General features: G+C 35.5%; 1 protein-coding gene and 1 long non-coding RNA gene across 3 annotated transcripts in view; one reads left to right on the forward strand and one right to left on the reverse strand.

The window, feature by feature from the left end:
• LOC134729797 (uncharacterized) overlaps window positions 1-14377 on the forward strand; it is a 51370-nt gene extending 36993 nt beyond the window's left edge. The window contains exon 4 of the long non-coding RNA XR_010111232.1: window positions 13852-14377. This is a non-coding gene — a long non-coding RNA (uncharacterized LOC134729797). The remainder of the gene's footprint in view (window positions 1-13851) is intronic.
• Window positions 1-20027, reverse strand: part of TMLHE (trimethyllysine hydroxylase, epsilon) — a 124345-nt gene that overhangs the window by 7287 nt on the left and 97031 nt on the right. For both annotated transcript variants that reach the window (XM_034950049.3, XM_034950051.3), the window contains 3 exons: window positions 18008-18287; window positions 15695-15814; window positions 10924-11160 (listed from right to left, as the gene is read on the reverse strand). In XM_034950049.3, the coding sequence (XP_034805940.1) occupies window positions 10924-11160; window positions 15695-15814; window positions 18008-18287 (637 nt within the window). The remainder of the gene's footprint in view (window positions 1-10923; window positions 11161-15694; window positions 15815-18007; window positions 18288-20027) is intronic.

Consider the following 20027-nt stretch of genomic DNA (forward strand, 5'->3'; position numbering starts at 1 on the left):
GAACTCTTATACATTCAATAAACGGTGCTGGGGAAACTGGATGTCCACATGCAGAAGAATGAAATTAGACCCTTTTCTTATAACATATACAAAAATCAACTAGAAATGGATTAAACGCTTACATGTAAGACCTGACACCGTAAATCTACTAGAAGAAAACATATGGTATAACTCTATGATATTGGTCTATACAATTACCTTTTGGATATGATCCAAAAGTATAAGCAACGGAAGAAAAACTAGGTAAATGAAATTGCATCAAACTGAAAAGCTTCTGCACAGCAAAGGAAACAAAAGAATGAAGAGACAACCTGCAGAATGGGAGAAAGTATTTGCAAACTATACATCTGATAAGGGGTTAATATCTAAAATATTTGAGGAACTCAAACAACTCAATAGTAAGAAAACAAATAACCTGATTTAAAAATGGGCAAAGGATCTGGATAGACATTTCTCAAAAGAAGACATACAAATGGCTAAGAGGTATATGAAAAAGTGCTCAACATCACTAGTAATCAGATAAATTCAAATTAAAACCACCACGGGATATCATCTCATACTCCTTAGGATGGCTATTATTAAAAAGACAAAAGATAACAATGTTGATGAGGATGTGGAGATAAGTGAACCCTTGCACACTGTTGGTGGGAATGTGAATTAGTACAGCCATTATGGAAAACAATATGGAGGTTTCTAAAAAAAGCTAAAAGTAGAACTACTACATCATCCAGCAATCTCACCGCTGGGTATATACCCAAAGGAAATGAAATCAGTATGTCCGAGAGATATCTTCCATGTTCTTTGCAGAAATATTCACAATAGCCAAGATATAAAATCAATCTAGGCAGAATACATGGGAGTGTATATAGAGAAAATGTGGTATGTATAAAAAGTGGAATACTATTCATCCTTGAAAAAGAAGAAAGTCCTGTCATTTGTGACAACATGGATGAACCTGGAGAACATTAAGTGAAAATAAGCCAGGCACAGAAATATCAATACTGCATGATCTCACTCATATGTGTAATGTAAAAAAAAAGTTGATGTCACAGAAATAGAGAGCAGAATGGTGGGTACTAGAGGCTGGTGGGTTGTGGAGTAGTGGTTGGGTGGTTGGGGATATGTTGCTCAGAGGATACATAATTTTAGATCAGAGAAATAAGTTCAAGTGATCTATTTTTCCACGTGATGACTATAGTTAATAACAATGTATTGTAATTTGAAAATTTCTAAGAAACAATCAATCAACGGAGTGAAGAGATAACTCACAGAATGTGAGAAAATGTTTGCAAACTATGCATCTACAAGAGATTAATACCCGGAGTATATAAGGAACTCAAACTCAATAACCAAAAAAGACATATTCCCTTAAAAATGGACAAAAGTTCTGAATAGACATTTCTCCAAAGAAGGCAGACAAATGGCAAATGGGTATATTTTTAAATGCTCCACATCACTAATCATTAGGGAAATGCAAATCAAAACCACAATATCACCTCACCCCAGTTACAATGGCTATCATTAAAAAGACAAAAAATAGGCTGAAAGCAAGGATGGTTAGTATGTACAAACACAGAGAGAATGAATAAGATCTAGTATTTGGCAGCACAATAAGGCAACTATAGTTAACAATAACTTATTGTATATTTAAAAATAACTAAGAGAGTAGAACTGGAGTGTTCCTAACACAAAGAAATAATAAAGGCTTGAAATGATAGATACCTCAATTATCCTGATTTGATCATTACATATTGTATGCCTGTATCAAAACATCACATGCACTCCATAAATATATACAACTATTATTTACCCATAATAATTAAAAAAATCAAAATTTAATTTAATAACATAAAATATAGTGATCTTAAAAGAAATTTGCCCGTGGTTAGATATTACTTCTTTGTTACACTTTAATTGATGATTTCTATTATAATTTCATAGTACTTAGAATATATATATATATATTAGAAAATATCATCTATAGGATTTTTGCTTTCATGAGGGTAATGATACTTTAAGCCTAAAATATTAGAATTTTCAATAATTTTCTCTAGTGTTTGGAAATTATTTTAATCCTCTGTTTAGTGCTCAAAAATGCTGTTCATTTGTGACTGATTAGTTAAACTTTCTAATAAAGTGATTTTACACTCTTTATGTTAAAGAAACAACAAATGCTGGTGAAGATGTGTAGAAAGGGGAAATCTTATACATTGTTGATGGGAATGTAAACTAGTACAGGCAATATGGACAACAGTACTGAGGTTCCTCAAAAAATTAAAAATAGAACTAGCATATGATCCAAAGAACTCACTACTGGGTATATTAAAAGGAAATGAAATCAGTATGTTGGAGAGATACCTGCACTCTCATTGTGATGGTTCAATTTACGAGTCAGCTTGACTGGATTGAGGGATGCCAAGACGGCTGTTGAAACATTGTTCCCTGGGTGTGTCGGTGAGAGTGTTTCCAGGGGAGCTTGGTGTGTGAGACAGTGGACTGCAACAGGTAAGATCCACTTTCAATGTGGGCGTGCACTGTCCTGTTAGCTGGGAGCCTGGTTGGGACAAATAGACAGAAGAGGAGGAATTCTCTCTCTCTGCTCATCCTATCTCCCTTCTGCAGCCAGATTTCTTTCCTCCTCCTGTCCTTGGACATCAGACTCCAGTTTCTTCCACTTTTGGACTCTGGGACTTGCATCCACAGCCTCCAGTGGGCTCTTAGGCCTTTGGCCTCAGACTGGGGTCTGTACTCTCAGCTTCCCTAGTTCTGAGGCTTCCAGACTTGGAGTGAATCGTGCTACCAGCTTCTTCGGTTCTGCAGCTTGCAGATGGCCTATTGTGGGACTTCTCCATCTCTATAATCATCTGAACCAACTACACCTCATAAATCCTCTCTCATATATCCTATTGGTTCTGTCTCTCTGGAGAACCTTGACTAACACACCCATGTTTATTGCAGCACTATTCACAATAGCCAAGATATGGAATCAACATAAGTGTCCATCAACAGATGAATGGATAAAGAAAATGTGGTGCATATTCACAATGGAGTACTATTCAGCCATAACCAATAATGAGATCCTGTCATGTGTGACAACATGGATAAGCCTGTAGGACATTACATTAGGTGAAATAAGCCAGGCACAGAAAGACAAACTTTGCATGTGCTCACTTATTTGTGTGAGCTAAAAATTAAATAATTGAAATGAAGATAGAGAGTAGAAGGGAGGCTGGGAAGGTTAGTGGGAGGGTGAGGAGGAAGTGGGGAAGGTTAGTGGGTACAAAAAATAGTTAGAAAGAATGAATAAGGCCTGGTATTTGCTACCACAACAGGGAGACTGTAGTAAAAAAATAATTTAATCATACTTTTAAAATAACCAAAAGAGCCAAATCATGAGTGAACTCCCATTCACATTTGCTTCAAAGAGGATAAAATACCTAGGAATCCAACTTACAAGGGATATGAAGGACCTCTTCAAGGAGAACTACAAACCACTGCTCAATGAAATAAAAGAGGACACAAACAAATGGAAGAACATTCCATGCTCATGGGTAGGAAGAATCAATATCGTGAAAATGGCCATACTGCCCAAGGTAATTTATAGATTCAATGCCATCCCCATCAAGCTACCAATGACTTTCTTCACAGAATTGGAAAAAACTACTTTAAAGTTCATATGGAACCAAAAAAGAGCCCACATCGCCAAGTCAATCCTAAGCCAAAAGAACAAACCTGGAGGCATCACGCTACCTGACTTCAAACTATACTACAAGGCTACAGTAACCAAAACAGCATGGTACTGGTACCAAAACAGAGATATAGACCAATGGAACAGAACAGAGCCCTCAGAAACAATGCCGCATATCTACAACTATCTGATCTTTGACAAACCTGAGAAAAACAAGCAATGGGGAAAGGATTCCCTATTTAATAAATGGTGCTGGGAAAACTGGCTAGCCATATGGAGAAAGCTGAAACTGGATCCCTTCCTTACAGCTTATACAAAAATTAATTCAAGATGGATTAAAGACTTAAATATTAGACCTAAAACCATAAAAATCCTGGAAGAAAACCTAGGCAATACCATTCAGGACATAGGCATGAGCAAGGACTTCATGTCTAAAACACCAAAAGCAATGGCAACAAAAGCCAAAATTGACAAATGGGATCTAATTAAACTAAAGAGCTTCTGCACAGCAAAAGAAACTACCATCAGAGTCAACAGGCAACCTACTGATGGGAGAAAATTTTTGCAACCTACTTGTCTGACAAAGGGCTAATATCCAGAATCTACAATGAACTCAAACAAATTTACAAGAAAAAAACAAACAACCCCATCAAAAAGTGGGCAAAAGATATGAACAGACACTTCCCAAAAGAAGACATTTATGCAGCCAAAAAACACATGAAAAAATGCTCTTCATCACTGGCCATCAGAGAAATGCAAATCAAAACCACAATGAGATACCATCTCACACCAGTTAGAATGGCGATCATTAAAAAGTCAGGAAACAACAGGTGCTGGAGAGGATGTGGAGAAATAGGAACACTTTTACACTGTTGGTGGGACTGTAAACTAGTTCAACCATTGTGGAAGTCAGTGTGGCGATTCCTCAGGGATCCAGAACTAGAAATACCATTTGACCCAGCCATCCCATTGCTGGGTATATACCCAAAGGATTATAAATCATGCTGCTATAAGGACACATGCACACGTATGTTTATAGCTGCACTATTCACAATAGCAAAGACTTGGAACCAACCTAAATGTCCAACAACGATAGACTGGATTAAGAAAATGTGGCACATATACACCATGGAATACTATGCGGCCATAAAAAAGGATGAGTTCATGTCCTTTGTAGGGACATGGATGAAACTGGAAACCATCATTCTCAGCAAACTATCGCAAGGACAAAAAACCAAACACCGCATGTTCTCACTCATAGGTGGGAATTGAACAATGAAAACACATGGACACAGGAAGGGGAACATCACACAGCGGGGACTGTTGTGGGGTGGGGGGAGGGGGGAGGGATAGCATTAGGGGATATACCTAATGCTAAATGACGAGTTAATGGGTGCAGCACACCAACATGGCACATGTATACATATGTAACAAACCTGCACGTTGTGCACATGTACCCTAAAACTTAAAGTATAATAATCATAAAACATAAAATAAAGTAAAATAACCAAAAGAGTATAATTTGGTTGTTTGTAATACAAGGATAAATGCTTGAGGAGATGGATACTCCATTTTTACCCTGATGTGATTACGTACTGCATACCTACATTAGAACATCTCATCTAACCCATAAATATATAGACCTACTATGTAACCACAAAAATAATAAATAAAAATAAAATAAATATAAATTTAAAAGTTGATGTTATAGAGGTAGAGAGTAGAACAGTGGTTACCAGAGGCAGGGGAGGCGAGGAGGGAAGGAGAGATGGGAAGAGGTTGGTCACTGGGTACAAAGTTACAGTTATGGTTAGATAGGAGGATTAAGTTCTGGTGTTCTATTGCACAATAGGGTGACAATAGTCAACGATAATATGTTGTATAGTTCAAAATAGCTAGAAGAGATGATTTTGAATGTTCTCACTAAAAGAATAAGAGGGGGAATACTACAATCAATCTATGCCTATATATTTGATAACTTATATGAACCAATTTCTTAAACCCACATGGTAAAAAAAAAAACAAACTAATTCAAAGAAAAGTAGATAATCTGAATAGCCTGGCATGCATTAAAGCAACTGAATCTGTAATTTAAAACTTTTCAAGAAAGAGAACTCCGGGCCAGACAATTTCACTCATGAATTCTATCAAACATTTAAGTAAGATGTAATACAAATTTTACAGTCTCTTTCAGAAAATTAAGGAGAGAAAATGACCCCACTCATATTATGAGGATAGCATCATCCTAATACCAAACTCAGACAAAGATATTACGAGCAAAAAACAAAACAGCAATATCTCACATAAACATAGGTACAAATATTCTTACTAAGATATTAGCCAATCAACTCTAGCAATGTATAAAAAAGATAATGCATCAAGATCAAGTGGAGTTTATCCCAGGTATTCAAAGTTGGTTCAACATTCAAAAATCAATCAATGTATTTTATCATATTGTCATACTAAATACGCAACATCGAATGATCATATAAATAAATGCAGAAAAGGCATTCAACAAAATTCAATATTAATTAATGATAAAATTCCCAACAAGTTAGGAATAGAAGGAAATTTCCTTATTCTAATAAAGGCTATCCATGGAAAACCTACAGTGAACCACTGAGTAATTTTCCCCTAACATCAGAAATAAGTCAAGGATGTCCTTTCTCACCACTACTATTCACTGTTAGTCCTGGAAGTCCCAGCTAGTGCGATAACACACGCACACGCACACGCACAGAGAGAGAGAGAGGGAGAGAGGGAGAGAGAGAGAGAGAAATGAAAGGCATACATATTATAAAGGAGAAAAATATACCCCATTATGTTGAAAACCCCAAATAATGTACAATAAAACTCCAAAAGACTCTTCCAGAAGACTCCTAGACTTGATAAAGAACTTCAGTAAAGTTTCAGGATACAAAATCAATGTACAAAACACAGTAGCATTTCTCTACACCAATATCATTCAAGCTAAGAACCAAATGAAGAACCCATTTACAATAGCCACAAAAAATAAAACACCTAGGAATACATTTAATCAAGGAGGTGAAAGATCTCTACAAGAGGAACTACAAAACACTGATGAAAAAATTGTGTATGACACAAATAAATGAAAACACATCCCATGCTCATGGATCAAAAGAACCAATATTATTAAAAATGACCACACTGCTCAAAGCAATTTACAGATTCAATGCAGTCTCTATCAAATTACCAACACAATTTTTCACATAATTAAAAAAACTTAAAATTCATATGAAACCGAAAGAAGAGTCTGAATAGCCAAACCAATCCTAAGCAAAAAGAACAAAGCTTGAAGTATTACATTCTGACTTTGAATTATACTACAAGGCTATAGTAACCAAAACGTCATGATATTGGTATAAAAATAGACATATAGACCAACGGAACAGAATAGTGAACCCAGAAATAAAGTACCTATTAACAACTGATCTTCTGCAATATTGACAAAATTAAACAATAGGGAAAGAACACCCTCTTCAATATACGGTGCTAGGAAAACTGGCTAGCCATATGCGGAAGAATGAAACTGGACCCCTGTCTCTCACCATATACATGAATTAACTCGAGATGGATTAAAGATTTATACTTTAGACATGAAACTGTAAAAATCCTGTGAGAAAATGTAGGAAAAATTCTTCTGGACATTGGCCTGGCTTAGGCAAAGAATTTTTGACCAGGTCCTCAAAAGCAAATGCAACACAAACAGAAATAAACAGACGGGACTCAGTTAAGCTAAAAACCTTCCACACAGCAAAAGAAACAATCAACAGAGTAAACCTACCTAATGAGAAAAAATATTTGCAAATTATGTATCTAACAAAGGCTAATATCCAGAATCTACAAGAAACTCCAACAACTCAACAACAACAACAACGACAAAAACAAAAACAAAAAACAAGTAACGCCATTAAAAAGTAGGCAAAGGGCATGAATGGGTGTTTTTTGAAAGACATACAAGTGGCCAACAAACATATGAATGATGCTCAATATCACTAATTATCAGAGAAATGCAAATTAAAACCAAACAATACTATCTTACACCAGTCAGAATAGCTATTATTTAAAAATCAAAAAACAACAGATGTTGGTGAGGATGTGGAGAAAAAAGTAATGCTTATGCACTGTTAGTGGGAATGTAAATTATCACATTTATGGAAAACAGTATGGAGATTTCTCAAAGAACTAAAAATAGATTTCTCAAAGAACTAAACATGGTAAAAAATGAAATACCATTTGATCCAGCAATCTCACTACTGGGTATCTACCCATCTGCATTTTACATATACGTGGAATACTATGCAGCCATAAAAAATAATGAAGTCGTGTGTTTTGCAGTAACATGAGTGGAACTGGAGTACGTTATCTTAAGTAAAATAATTCAGAAACAGAAAGTCAAATATCACATATTCTCACTTGTAAGTGAGAGCTTAACAATGGGTACACATGGACATATAGAGTAGAATAATAGATATTGGAGACTACAAAAGGGTGGGAAGTTGACAAGGGTTGAAAAATTACCTCTTGGGTACAATGTTCCCTCTTCAGGTGATGGGTACACTAAAAGCCCAGACTCCACCACGACGCGATATATGCATGTAAGAAATCTGCACTTGTACCCTCTAAATCCATTTTTAAAATCAAAAAAATATCACCGTAAGATACCGCTTCACAGCCACTGGAATGACTATTATAAGCAAACAAAGCAAAGAGCAAACAAGTTTTGGTAGGGCCTGGTGGGAGGTGTTTTCATCATGGGGGCAGGTCCTTCATGGGTGGCTTGGTACCACTCTCATAGTAATGAGTGAGTTCTCCCTCTGAATTCATTGCAAGAGTTGGTCGTTTAAAAGAGTGTGGCATGTCCTTGGAGCAGCTACAATTCATACATTGTTGATGACAGTGTAAAATGGTACAAGTACCTTGGTAAAACTTGTTGCAGTTATTTATGAAACTAAGCATTCACCTACTCTATGACCCAGCAGTTCCACTCCTAGGTATTTACCTTAGTGAAATGAAAATGAAAACATATAAAAAAGAAACACTTTTACATGAATGTTCACAGCAACTTTATTCATAATAACCTGAAACTGGAAAGAGTCCAGATGTGTATTCATAAAAGAAGAGATAAACAGAACAGGCAAAAATCTAATCTATAGTGGTAAAAGAAAATCAAACTGTGGGTTCCTCTGAGATGTATGTGCAGGAGTATGAGAGTACTTCCTGTAGTGATAGTAATATTTTATATCTTGATAAGGGTTTGGGTTAAATAGGTATATGCATTGGTCAAAACTCAGTGAGTGTATATTTAATATTTTAAACATCATTGCATATACATTGTAACTTTAAAAAGCTGTAAGCAAATATTGAACTCTACTTAATGATATAAATGTTGAAGTATTTTAGGGAGATATGTACTGATATCTGCAATGTATTATACTTTAAAATTCACTGAAAATAAGATTAACTGATGAATGAATAGATGGGAAGATAGGTGATAAAGCAAGTATAGAAATATCTTAATGGTAGAATCTAGATGTAAGTCTATGGCTTTTCTGTGTTAAATGTTTTCAACTTTTCTATATGTTTAGAAATGTTCATAATAAAATGTTGGGAAAATAGAGTTACTACTCATTGTTTTAGGCACTTAGATATATGAGAGATAACAGAGGGAGAGTTTCCCAGAGGAACTTTTCCAAGGGAAGTAAATTAATATTTACACAGTTCCTCCTACAAGCCAGGGGTAAAGGTAAGGATAACAACTTATTTTTAACTTCACAACAAGTGGGCACAGAAGGTATTATTATTGTAACTGGAAACTCATGACTAGCAGGTTAAGTAACTTGTCCAAGGCCAAAAATCAATAAATGGCAGTCAGGATTTCACACTGAACTCCTTCTGATTACAAAGCCTGTACTCTTTGTAGTATGTCAAGTTTTGCAGCTATCTTCACCCTGCCTCTTCACCCCATATCTCCTTCCCTGCTTTTTTGTTTTTCCCTAGTACTTATCACAATTTGATATATTATATATTTGCTTATTTATTTTTAATTACTCTCTCGTCACTATAATGAGAATTCCAAGATGGCCAGGAATTTTTGTCTATTGTGCCTACAGTTTCATCTGCAGTGTCAAGAACAGAGCATGACTCTTGGTAGATGCTCATGAAATATTTGCTGAGTAAACTGAATTAATGCACAGTAACAGTTTGCTTGGAATAAGCAGAAGCAGGAGCAGTAATCCATCTGCAAAAATGCATAGTAAAAAGCTTGGCTGCAAGATGCAAAATAATGGGCTCCAGAAACCCAAAGCAGTTTGGAATAGCTAGGGAAGAATGTATGGAAAACATGAATTACATGCTAGAAGAGTAAGAAGGGATCAGATCATACAGAACCTTAAAAGCCATAAGGAAGGACTCTAGTCTTTCTCTGAAAGACACTGGGGAGGTTTAGAAGGATCTTAACATGGGAGCAAAAGATAAGACTCAGCATGAAAAATTAATGGAAGAGGGCTCACAATGGAAGCAAGGACATCAGTTACAACTTTAGCCATGGGAAAGAAAAGTGTTCTCACTGCAAGAAGAGGCATTGTAGATAGAAAGCAGGGGATAGTTTGAGAAAAATATAGGAGATTGAGTTGATAAGACTGGTTGTGTAATATAAGGGAGAGGGAAAAATTAAATATGATGTTTGGTTTATGGCTTGGGAAACTTAGTGGATGGTGGTACCATTCAATGAAAATGGGAAAACAAGTGGAGAAGTAGGTTTAAAATGAGTAGAAGTGATGAGTTCATGTTTGAATATGATATGTTTTATATTCTACAAAATATCTAAGTTGTGATATCAGTAGTCAATTGAATACACAGGTCAAGAGCTTTGCATAAATCTGGGCTGAATACATAAATGTTGTTGGGTAACCTAGCTGTTTGGTCACTGAGGATAATTTAATAACTCTTTTTCATTTAATAATGTTTTCATTTAAAAAATACTACCTCTAATATTTGACCCCACCCCTAAAATAAACCTAGTATTCTTTGGTTGGTTGCTATTTACTATTCCATGGGAATTATAAGAAGAATACAAACTGTTTGATAATAAAAAGCTATAGAATAGCAAGATTAAAATGTAGCAGATATAAGAATCTTAGGGATTTTTGTTACATTAGAAGGCTAATCTTTGGCAAATATATTACAGTTGGGGATAGTTCTTTGATACTCACCTGATCAAATACAGCTCTTTATTCCATGGGTAGATATTTAAGACTGGCCCAATCCCAATCATGTGGTTGTGACATTCTCCAACATCTTCAATATATTCATGCTTCAATGGCACTTTACTGAGGAGTTCAAATTCCTCAGGTGCCTTTTGAAGTACCTGTTCTGCTGCATAGAATCCATCTACTAGCAGTGTCCTGCCACCAGTTCCTTCATGTTTAAGACAATGAAACACTTGAATGCTAAAGAGAGAAAAGAAAATTCTTCTGTTCAGTGGAAGACAGAACATATCAAAATTCTAGAAATTATATATAAAATGATTACTGAACCTACTTGTCATTTTCTTTTCATTTCCTAATTGGAAATCTCATTTCTTAATTGTTTTTCTCTCATAGGCAGTTGTACTTTTTTGTGTTTTCAAATATTAATGCCACTAGAGGTTTCTTCTAAACATATCTAACATATATTGAAGCTTATATGTGCTGGGCCCTGGCAATACAGGCATGAATAATATATAACCTATATTTTCAAGAAGCTCATAGTCTAGTAAGAAGAACTAAAGCAAATAAATACCAAATAAAATATGATAGGTACTATAATAAAGTTGCATACAAGATATAGTGGGGTCATAAACAAAGGAATGATCTGTTCTAGCGGGGTGTTGTATAAAGAAATGTTTTGGAGAAGAATGAAAATTGTTTTGACTAATCTTAAAGAATGAGCAAGAATTGGAGTAGAAGGAGATTGAGATGAGGAGAGGGCATTCTAGGTGGAGAGAAAGCATGACCAAAGATACCAATGTAAAACAACAAGGAGTAAGAAGTTCCTATTGGCATAGCACAGAGAACCACAAAATGATTTTAAACTGTGAAACTCTACAGCCATATCAATATTTTAAAGAGTCCATTATGTTGATAGTGTGGAACATGGACTGGTGAGAAGCAATGTGACAAAAAACTTGGAAACCAACTTGAACAACTGAAATAGTAAAGAAAAATATTGAGAGCTTGAACTCAGAAAGGGGCGTTATAGAGAAGAAGACACACCTGAGAGATACCGAGATAGAAGTAGCAGAATTTGATAACTGAAGGATAGGCAAGAATCTAGAATAACTCCAGGTTTCTCACTTGGGCACCTGAAAAATGATAATGCTATTTACTAAGACTGAGATTACAGACAGATATGCTGTTGAATGATAATGAGGAAGTATGAGAGGTTGAGGAAGGAGTTCAGTTTAGAGGCATGTTAGAACAGCTAATCATATACAGTTTCTGAATATGTTAACAGGGAAAGGTAAGGTGACTATTAATTGACTGGAAAACTAAGGTAGAATTTTCAAACTTATGAGGGAAAATAAAATTAATAGTAATTTAATCAAATATGCAAAACTAAGAAAAAGTAAAAAGCAAATTAAAATAAGAAATAAACAAAAATATGGAGTAAAATCAAGGACAATCTAATATAATATAAATACAATTAAAAAGAGAAAGGTAAGCCTAGCCATATTGAAATTTCTGTGAAACTTCTAGGTCAGGGTTATTTAGTTACCAGTTAAAGATGTTTAAGGAAGAGAGGTGGATTTTGTCACAAGTGATAGCTAAAGCCAAGAGCATGGAAGAGGTCATTTGGAGAGATCATTTCAAGTAAGAAAAGAGGGATAAGGAGAAAACCTTGAGGAACAATAATATTTAGGAAATAGACAAAAGAAGCCAGCAAAGGAGGCTGAGGAAAAATGGTCAGATATATAGGAAGAAAACTAGGAAAGAAGGAACATTTAAGAAATTTAGTAGTGGTTAATGGTATGTCTCAGGGATCAAGTAAGATGACAGTACACACTGGATATGACAATTAGTTGCTGGTGACGTTAGAGACAGTAACTTTAATTGCGGTGAGGGGTGGGTTGGGAAAACTAGATGCCTATGGGTTTGAGGAGTAAATGGGAAGTGAGAATGAAAATATATTGAATGTAGCTATTATTCTTTTAATAATCTTAGCCATGAAGTGGAAGAAAAAAACATGGCTGTAGCTAAATGGAGATAGAGTCCAAGGAAGTACAAAAATAGAGAATTAAGATATGGGAGGCTGATAAGAAGGAGTCAATAGGTATGGAAAGGCTGAAGATAGAGGAGAGAGAAATCCCCAAGGAAGCTGGAAAGGATGAGATCCAGAGCAAAGATAGCTTTAGAGAGAGTAAAGCATATAACAATGAAGATAGTGATTAAAATGAATAAAATGATGAAAATTATAGCTAATATTTATTGAACACTTAGTTTGTGTCAGGCAGTATGATCATATAATCTAATTCCTTAGCAATGCTAATGGATAGGTTAGTTTGTGTCAGGCAGTATGATCATATAATTTAATTCCTTAGCAATGCTAATGGATAGGTTTTATATTACTAGTCCCATTTTACAGATAAGGAAACTGAAGCACAGAGAAATTAAGTTACTTGTCCAAGATCACAAATCTAATACATGTTGAGGCTGGAATGCAAATCTGGGTCTGGTTGATGCCATAGCCTGAACTCTTAAGTGCTATTACCATACTGCTAATCACTTGTTCCTTGCCATTGATGACAAACAATTAAACTAAAGCCACAAACAGTTGTTTATCTCTGGTGTTGGTCATAAAGGGAAGAGCTAGTCAGTATTTGAACCTCAACCCCTGTACAGCTGCTTCTTATCTCATTTCCTCTTTTTTCCTTCTGTATCCACTAGAATGAGGATGCAGGGTTGTTGATCTCTCCATATATTGATAACATTTATCAGGATATCTAAAAGCTGCTTTGTTCTTCCTTCCCTGAATCAAACATTCTTAAGTTATAAACCCTTAAAGGAAATCAGTGTAACCATGAGCAATTGCATATTATCATCCTCTCATATAGTCTCCATAAATCTATGTGCACTCATTTTACTCATATCTTTGTGTCTCAGGCTCACCATCTATATGCAGAAGCAAGATCAAGAACACGGAATAACCACAGAGGTGCCTCTACTGAAGAGCAAATGGTAGGAAAATTGAGTATAGTATGTATCATCTTTGGTTCAAAAGCATCTTATTCCGTGTGAAGAAGTTATTCTTCCATCATTCCTCCTCTCCAACTTCTTGTAAATCAGATTCAAATTCTTCTGAATGCCATACTCAAAGCAGCTGTGTTTGCATGACGACCCTTTTGCAATATGTTAATAACTAAATGTAAGAAATCTGTACAAATTCCAAAACTAATGGTTAGGCAATACTTTTTTGGGGGATAATTTATAATTACTTTGAAAAATGTAAAATTACATTTTAATAATTAACAAAATTAGGACTCCATTTATATAGTAAGATGAGTTTTCTTTTTATTTTATTTTATTTTATTTTATTATACTTTAAGTTTTAGGGTACATGTGCACAATGTGCAGGTTTGTTACATATGTATACATGTGCCATGTTGGTGTGCTGCACCCATTAACTCGTCATTTAGCATTAGGTATATCTCCAAATGCTATCCCTCCCCCCTCCCCCCACCCCACAACAGTCCCCAGAGTGTGATGTTCCCCTTCCTGTGTCCATGTGTTCTCATTGTTCAATTCCCACCTATGAGTGAGAACATGCGGTGTTTGGTTTTTTGTTCTTGCGATAGTTTGCTGAGAATGATGGTTTCCAGCTCCATCCATGTCCCTACAAAGGACATGAACTCATCATTTTTTATGGCTGCATAGTATTCCATGGTGTATATGTGCCACATTTTCTTTATCCAGTCTATCGTTGTTGGACATTTAGGTTGGTTCCAAGTCTTTGCTATTGTGAATAGTGCCACAGTAAACATACGTGTGCATGTGTCTTTATAGCAGCATGATTTATAATCCTTTGGGTATATACCCAGTAATGGGATGGCTGGGTCAAATGGTATTTCTAGTTCTAGATCCCTGAGGAATCGCCACACTGACTTCCACAATGGTTGAACTAGTTTACAGTCCCACCAACAGTGTAAAAGTGTTCCTATTTCTCCACATCCTCTCCAGCACCTGTTGTTTCCTGACTTTTTAATGATTGCCATTCTAACTGGTGTGAGATGGTATCTCATTGTGGTTTTGATTTGCATTTCTCTGATGTCCAGTAATGATGAGCATTTTCTCATGTGTTTTTTGGCTGCATAAATGTCTTCTTTTGAGAACTTAAAAATATTTTATTCCTAGGAGTCTGTTATAGTTTGGATATTTATCCCCACCAAAATCTCATGTTGAATTGTAATCTCCAGTGCTGGAGGTAGGGCCTGGTGGAAGTGTTTAGCTCATGGAGGTGGATAACTGATGGCTTGGTGCTGTCTTCAGATAGTGAGTGAGTTCCTGTGACAGCTAGCTGTTTAAAAATGTGTGGCACCTCCTCCCTGACTCTCTCTCACTTGCTCCTGTTTTTGCCATGTGAACTGTTTGCTCCCTGCTCACCTTCCACCATGATTGGAAGCTCCCTGAGGCCTCCCCAGAAGAAGATGCTGCTATGCTTTCTGTATAGCCTGCAGAACCATGAGACAATTAAATCTCTCTCTTTTTTTTTTTTATAAATTACCCAGTCTCAGGTATTTATTTATAGCAATGCAAGAATGGCCTACTACAGAATCTAAAAACTGAGTTAAGGTATTTCAAAATGATCATGTTTCTAGGGGAAGAGAAAGTCATACAAATCCGCAGCAGCAGATATGATCTTGGTTCGAACAGAATGGAAAATAATTAAGAAACCACTCAAGACTATCACATATAAAGACTTTACACTGTAAAAGTCTAATCCACCTACCCACAGGGCTCTTGAAAATAGGTAGTGTCAGTGTGCCGATCCAGAGCTAGCTTGGTGTACGCAGTGTCACCTCTGGAGAAGTCTGAAGTGAAATACCACATCCTCCCATAAATGGTTTCTCTGTTAGATGAAATAAAGAAAGACCTGTTAGCTATTTGAAATGTTCATTCTTGTCTTTCAAAACTCCTTCCAATACCTTCTTTAGTTACTCACAAATAACAGTAGATTTTTTTGGTTCCAGAATTTAATCCATAAGGTGAAAATGACAGTTGAACATGCTAGTCTTGACAATTCTGTCACTTATTAACATTCTAGAAAGTTGGGGAGAAAACTGTGGAAGTATAATATTGTATTATGAAAGCTTGGAGAATCATCCCACTCTGATTATGTGCCCAGTTTTCATAGCCTTCATAAATTCAAGGTTCTTTTCTATGCTCACCTTTCTTTCACAGAAAAAGATATAGCTGCTTCTAGAAGTGATTTTTTTATTTTATTTTATTTTATTAATTATTATTATACTTTAAGTTTTAGGGTACATGTGCACAATGTGCAGGTTTGTTACATATGTATACATGTGCCATGCTGGTGCGCTGCACCCACTAACTCATCATCTAGCATTAGGTATATCTCCCAATGCTACCCCTCCCCCCTCCCCCCACCCCACTACAATCCCCAGAGTGTGATGTTCCCCTTCCTGTGTCCATGCGATCTCATTGTTCAATTCCCACCTATGAGTGAGAATATGCGGTGTTTGGTTTTTTGTCCTTGCGATAGTTTACTGAGAATGAGGATTTCCAATTTCATCCATGTCCCTACAAAGGACATGAACTCATCATTTTTTATGGCTGCATAGTATTCCATGGTGTATATGTGACACATTTTCTTAATCCAGTCTATCATTGTTGGACATTTGGGTTGGTTCCAAGTCTAACTTTATTTACTATTTTTATAGCTGTTGTCTTTTATTAGTACCATTTTTTCAGTAATGGTGGTCATTTCCTAATATTTTGGATAATCCAATTTGCAAGGATGACTGAAGAGTTCTCATATTATTTATAAGACACAGAAGTGATTAATGTAGATCCTCTCTCATCTTTTGGACATGGAGGAATAAAGAAAAGAGAAAAGGATAGTTTGTGTTAGCAAGTATTTAGTGAGACTTGCTGTACCATTGTTGTTGTGTCTCTCCTTGAAGTATACATCATATATTTTGATTTTGTAATTATTTTTCTGTTGGGCTCAAATCTGACTAAAGGTCACTTTAATTCTTTAGCTTTCAAAGTTCATCTTATTTTCTGAACCCTTGAAGTTCAAATAGGAAATGCTCTTCCTTTTGAACTATCATCCCTAAAGCTGTCTCAATTTATCACTTACCAGCACAGTTTCTTTCACTTGAAAGTTCTCAAACTGTGATTCAAACTGAATGGCTCACAGATGCTGTTGATTATGCTCTACCAGCACAGGGAAGAAGACCCAGCATACTATCTACTACAAAATGAGCTATATCTGGATCTTATTAAGTAAAAGGAAAGTACTAATTATAATAAAGTAGGTTGACATCACACTTAATACTATAGAAGATCAATCTATATACCACCCAAAAGTGCATAATGGTAATGAAAAAAACAATGTATTTAGGATTAGGAAACCTGGGCTATTTGAATTCAAGTTCTATTGTTTACTAGTAGAGCACTCCTGGGCAAGACACTTGGTATATTTGACTGTCAGTGCCTCAGCAGTAAAACGGGGACAAAACACACACTGATCAGGGTTCCTATAATAATTAAAAGAAAATAATGGGTGGGAATGTGCTGGCTGAATGCTATATAGCCTTTGAAGGCAGTGTTATTAACAATCAGTCTCTGAATCAAGCCACAGGAATCACAGAAGGTCAAATTGAACAGATGGGAAAATAGAGGACAGTGGGGGTCGAGGGTGTGTGTGTGTATGTGTGTGTAATGGACATGCCTATGGTCACACAACTACTTGATGGTAGAACTCAGACTACTATCCAGTTCTCCTTACAGTCAGTGTTTTTTTCCAGTGTACAATAATACCTGTCACTTGGGATCACTGGGCTAGAAACATATTACCAATGACTCTGCAGTCATCATTATATTTTACACATAAGTGTATTTAGAGATTAGAAATCCAGACCTCAAAGAAAGTACTGCAAGTGAGAGTCCCTTATTCATGCTACAAAATATTCTGGATTGAAAACGAGGGTGACCATACCTGTTACATTTATTTATTGGTGTTCATGCTCTGGAAATTAATTATAATACTGTGGATTTTAGGAAACAAATGAATTACCTGATTAAGCTGATCCTTTCTGCCAACTTCTCTGTGTGCTCTTGAGTGGGAGGGACATTTTCTACGAATGCGATTCCATAGAGCAGAAAGTTTTGCAGAAACTTCTTCAGTCCCTCGTTGGTTTCTAAGAAGCTCTGGCAATCTACCGATGGAACTTGGGCTTGCTGGTAGATTTCAGCATTCCATAGTATTCTAGGCTGGATGACTTTTTGTTTCTGCCCTTCATAGCTGTTTTTCACCAGCCAATTCAAATCATATTTAGTCACATGACCATCTGGCCCTTTTAAGGGGAAAAATAAAAGGCACTATAATAATTACAAATAATGTCAATATTTGTAATTGGTTACAACTAGTTAAGAATCTTTTTCCTAGCAATCAGTTATCCAGTACTGTATTGTTTATGAAACCAAATTAAAATGAATGCCTAGAATGTTTCTGAGAAAGAAATATGTGTGGTTTGAGTGGTATGCATGAATAAATGAATGAACAAATAAATCTTCCCAGAGGCTAAATAAGTTTACAGAATTATAGTTATATAGTAAAAGATCTTCTGGAAAATTCATCAAGTCATCAAAGAATGATAATCCAAGTAGGCTTTTACAAACCTACTTGGCACTCTCTCCCCTTGCCCCCATCCCTGTCTTCCATCTATATAGGAACTCAGAATGTTTGAGCTAGAAGGGGCTAATCTTTATTTTACAGATGGAGAAAAAGTCAGTGACTCACTCAAGATCACACAACTAAGTACTATAGGTGGAACTAGAACCCCACCTTCTTGCTGCTACAAGTTCAGTACTATTCTATGCTGCCTTCCTCTTCTACATGATATAGGACATTGCTGTCTAATTATATGACATCAACACAATACAATAAAATTACTTTGTAAGTGGCTTCACCTGCTGTGCACACCCCACCCAAAAAAAGTTGAAAACCAACCCTGAAATGCTTTAGAAAATCTTCAGGATAAGCAAAGGAAGCAGCAGAAGGAGTGAAAGACTATGCTGACAACTTGTCTCTCCTTTTTACTTCTCTTTCTTTTCCTCCCTCCCCTTGATAAAAAAGTATCACACTTTGGATAATTTGGAAAGCATAAAAAAGTATGAGGAAATTAAAAGTCACCATGTTTATCATTCTATGACCCAGATGAAACTATGATTGACAGCCTGGCATCATTCCTTCCAGTTTTTCTGTACATTCTCTTATTTTATGTAATTTATGTATATAAATATAGTTTATGTAATTTATATATATAAAATTTGGGACTCTGCCATTGTCACTTAACATTTTAACAATTTTTAAAATTAAATTTTATCATTTTAAAAATTCAACCTTCATTAAAATTAATTTTTAAAGCTTACAAAATATACATTACCAAGATTTACCTAACCCATCTGTTATTCTGGGTATGTACATTTATTTTAAAAAATTTTCCTATTATTTATTAGTGATCATCTTTAACCATATTTCTATAATTTAGAAATAGAATGTGTATTACATTTCTTAAAAGTTTGTATCTTTGTATTTAGAAATTTCAAAGATATAAACTTTTAAGAGTTCTGATATACATAATCAAATTACTTTTTAGAAAGTCTACTTATCTTCATTCCCTCCAACAGTACATATGTGTCCATCAAAATGGAGTATTCTTATTTTTAAAATATATTTTTTTCTAATTTGGTAACTAAAGTGGAACTGCTATCTTGTAATAATTTTATTTGCTTACTAAGGCTAATAAGAATACTTTCTATATTTGTTAGACATCTATGTTTCTTTAATGCAGGGACTACCAAACTATGGTTTATGAGTCAAATCTGGTGCTTGGTTTTGTAATGCCTGTTGCAGAACACATGCTGTCCATGTTGTTACATATTGTCTATAGCTCCATTCACTCATATAGCCCACAAAGTTTAAAAATATTTACCATCTGGCTCTTTATAGAAAATGTTTGCTGACTCCTGCTTTAATGATTTGTCTGTTCAGTCCTTTCTCACATTTTTCTATTGGAACAATTGTACTTTTC

This window comes from Pan paniscus, chromosome X (assembly GCF_029289425.2).
Source record: "Pan paniscus chromosome X, NHGRI_mPanPan1-v2.0_pri, whole genome shotgun sequence".
NCBI classification, from domain to species: Eukaryota; Metazoa; Chordata; class Mammalia; order Primates; family Hominidae; genus Pan; species Pan paniscus.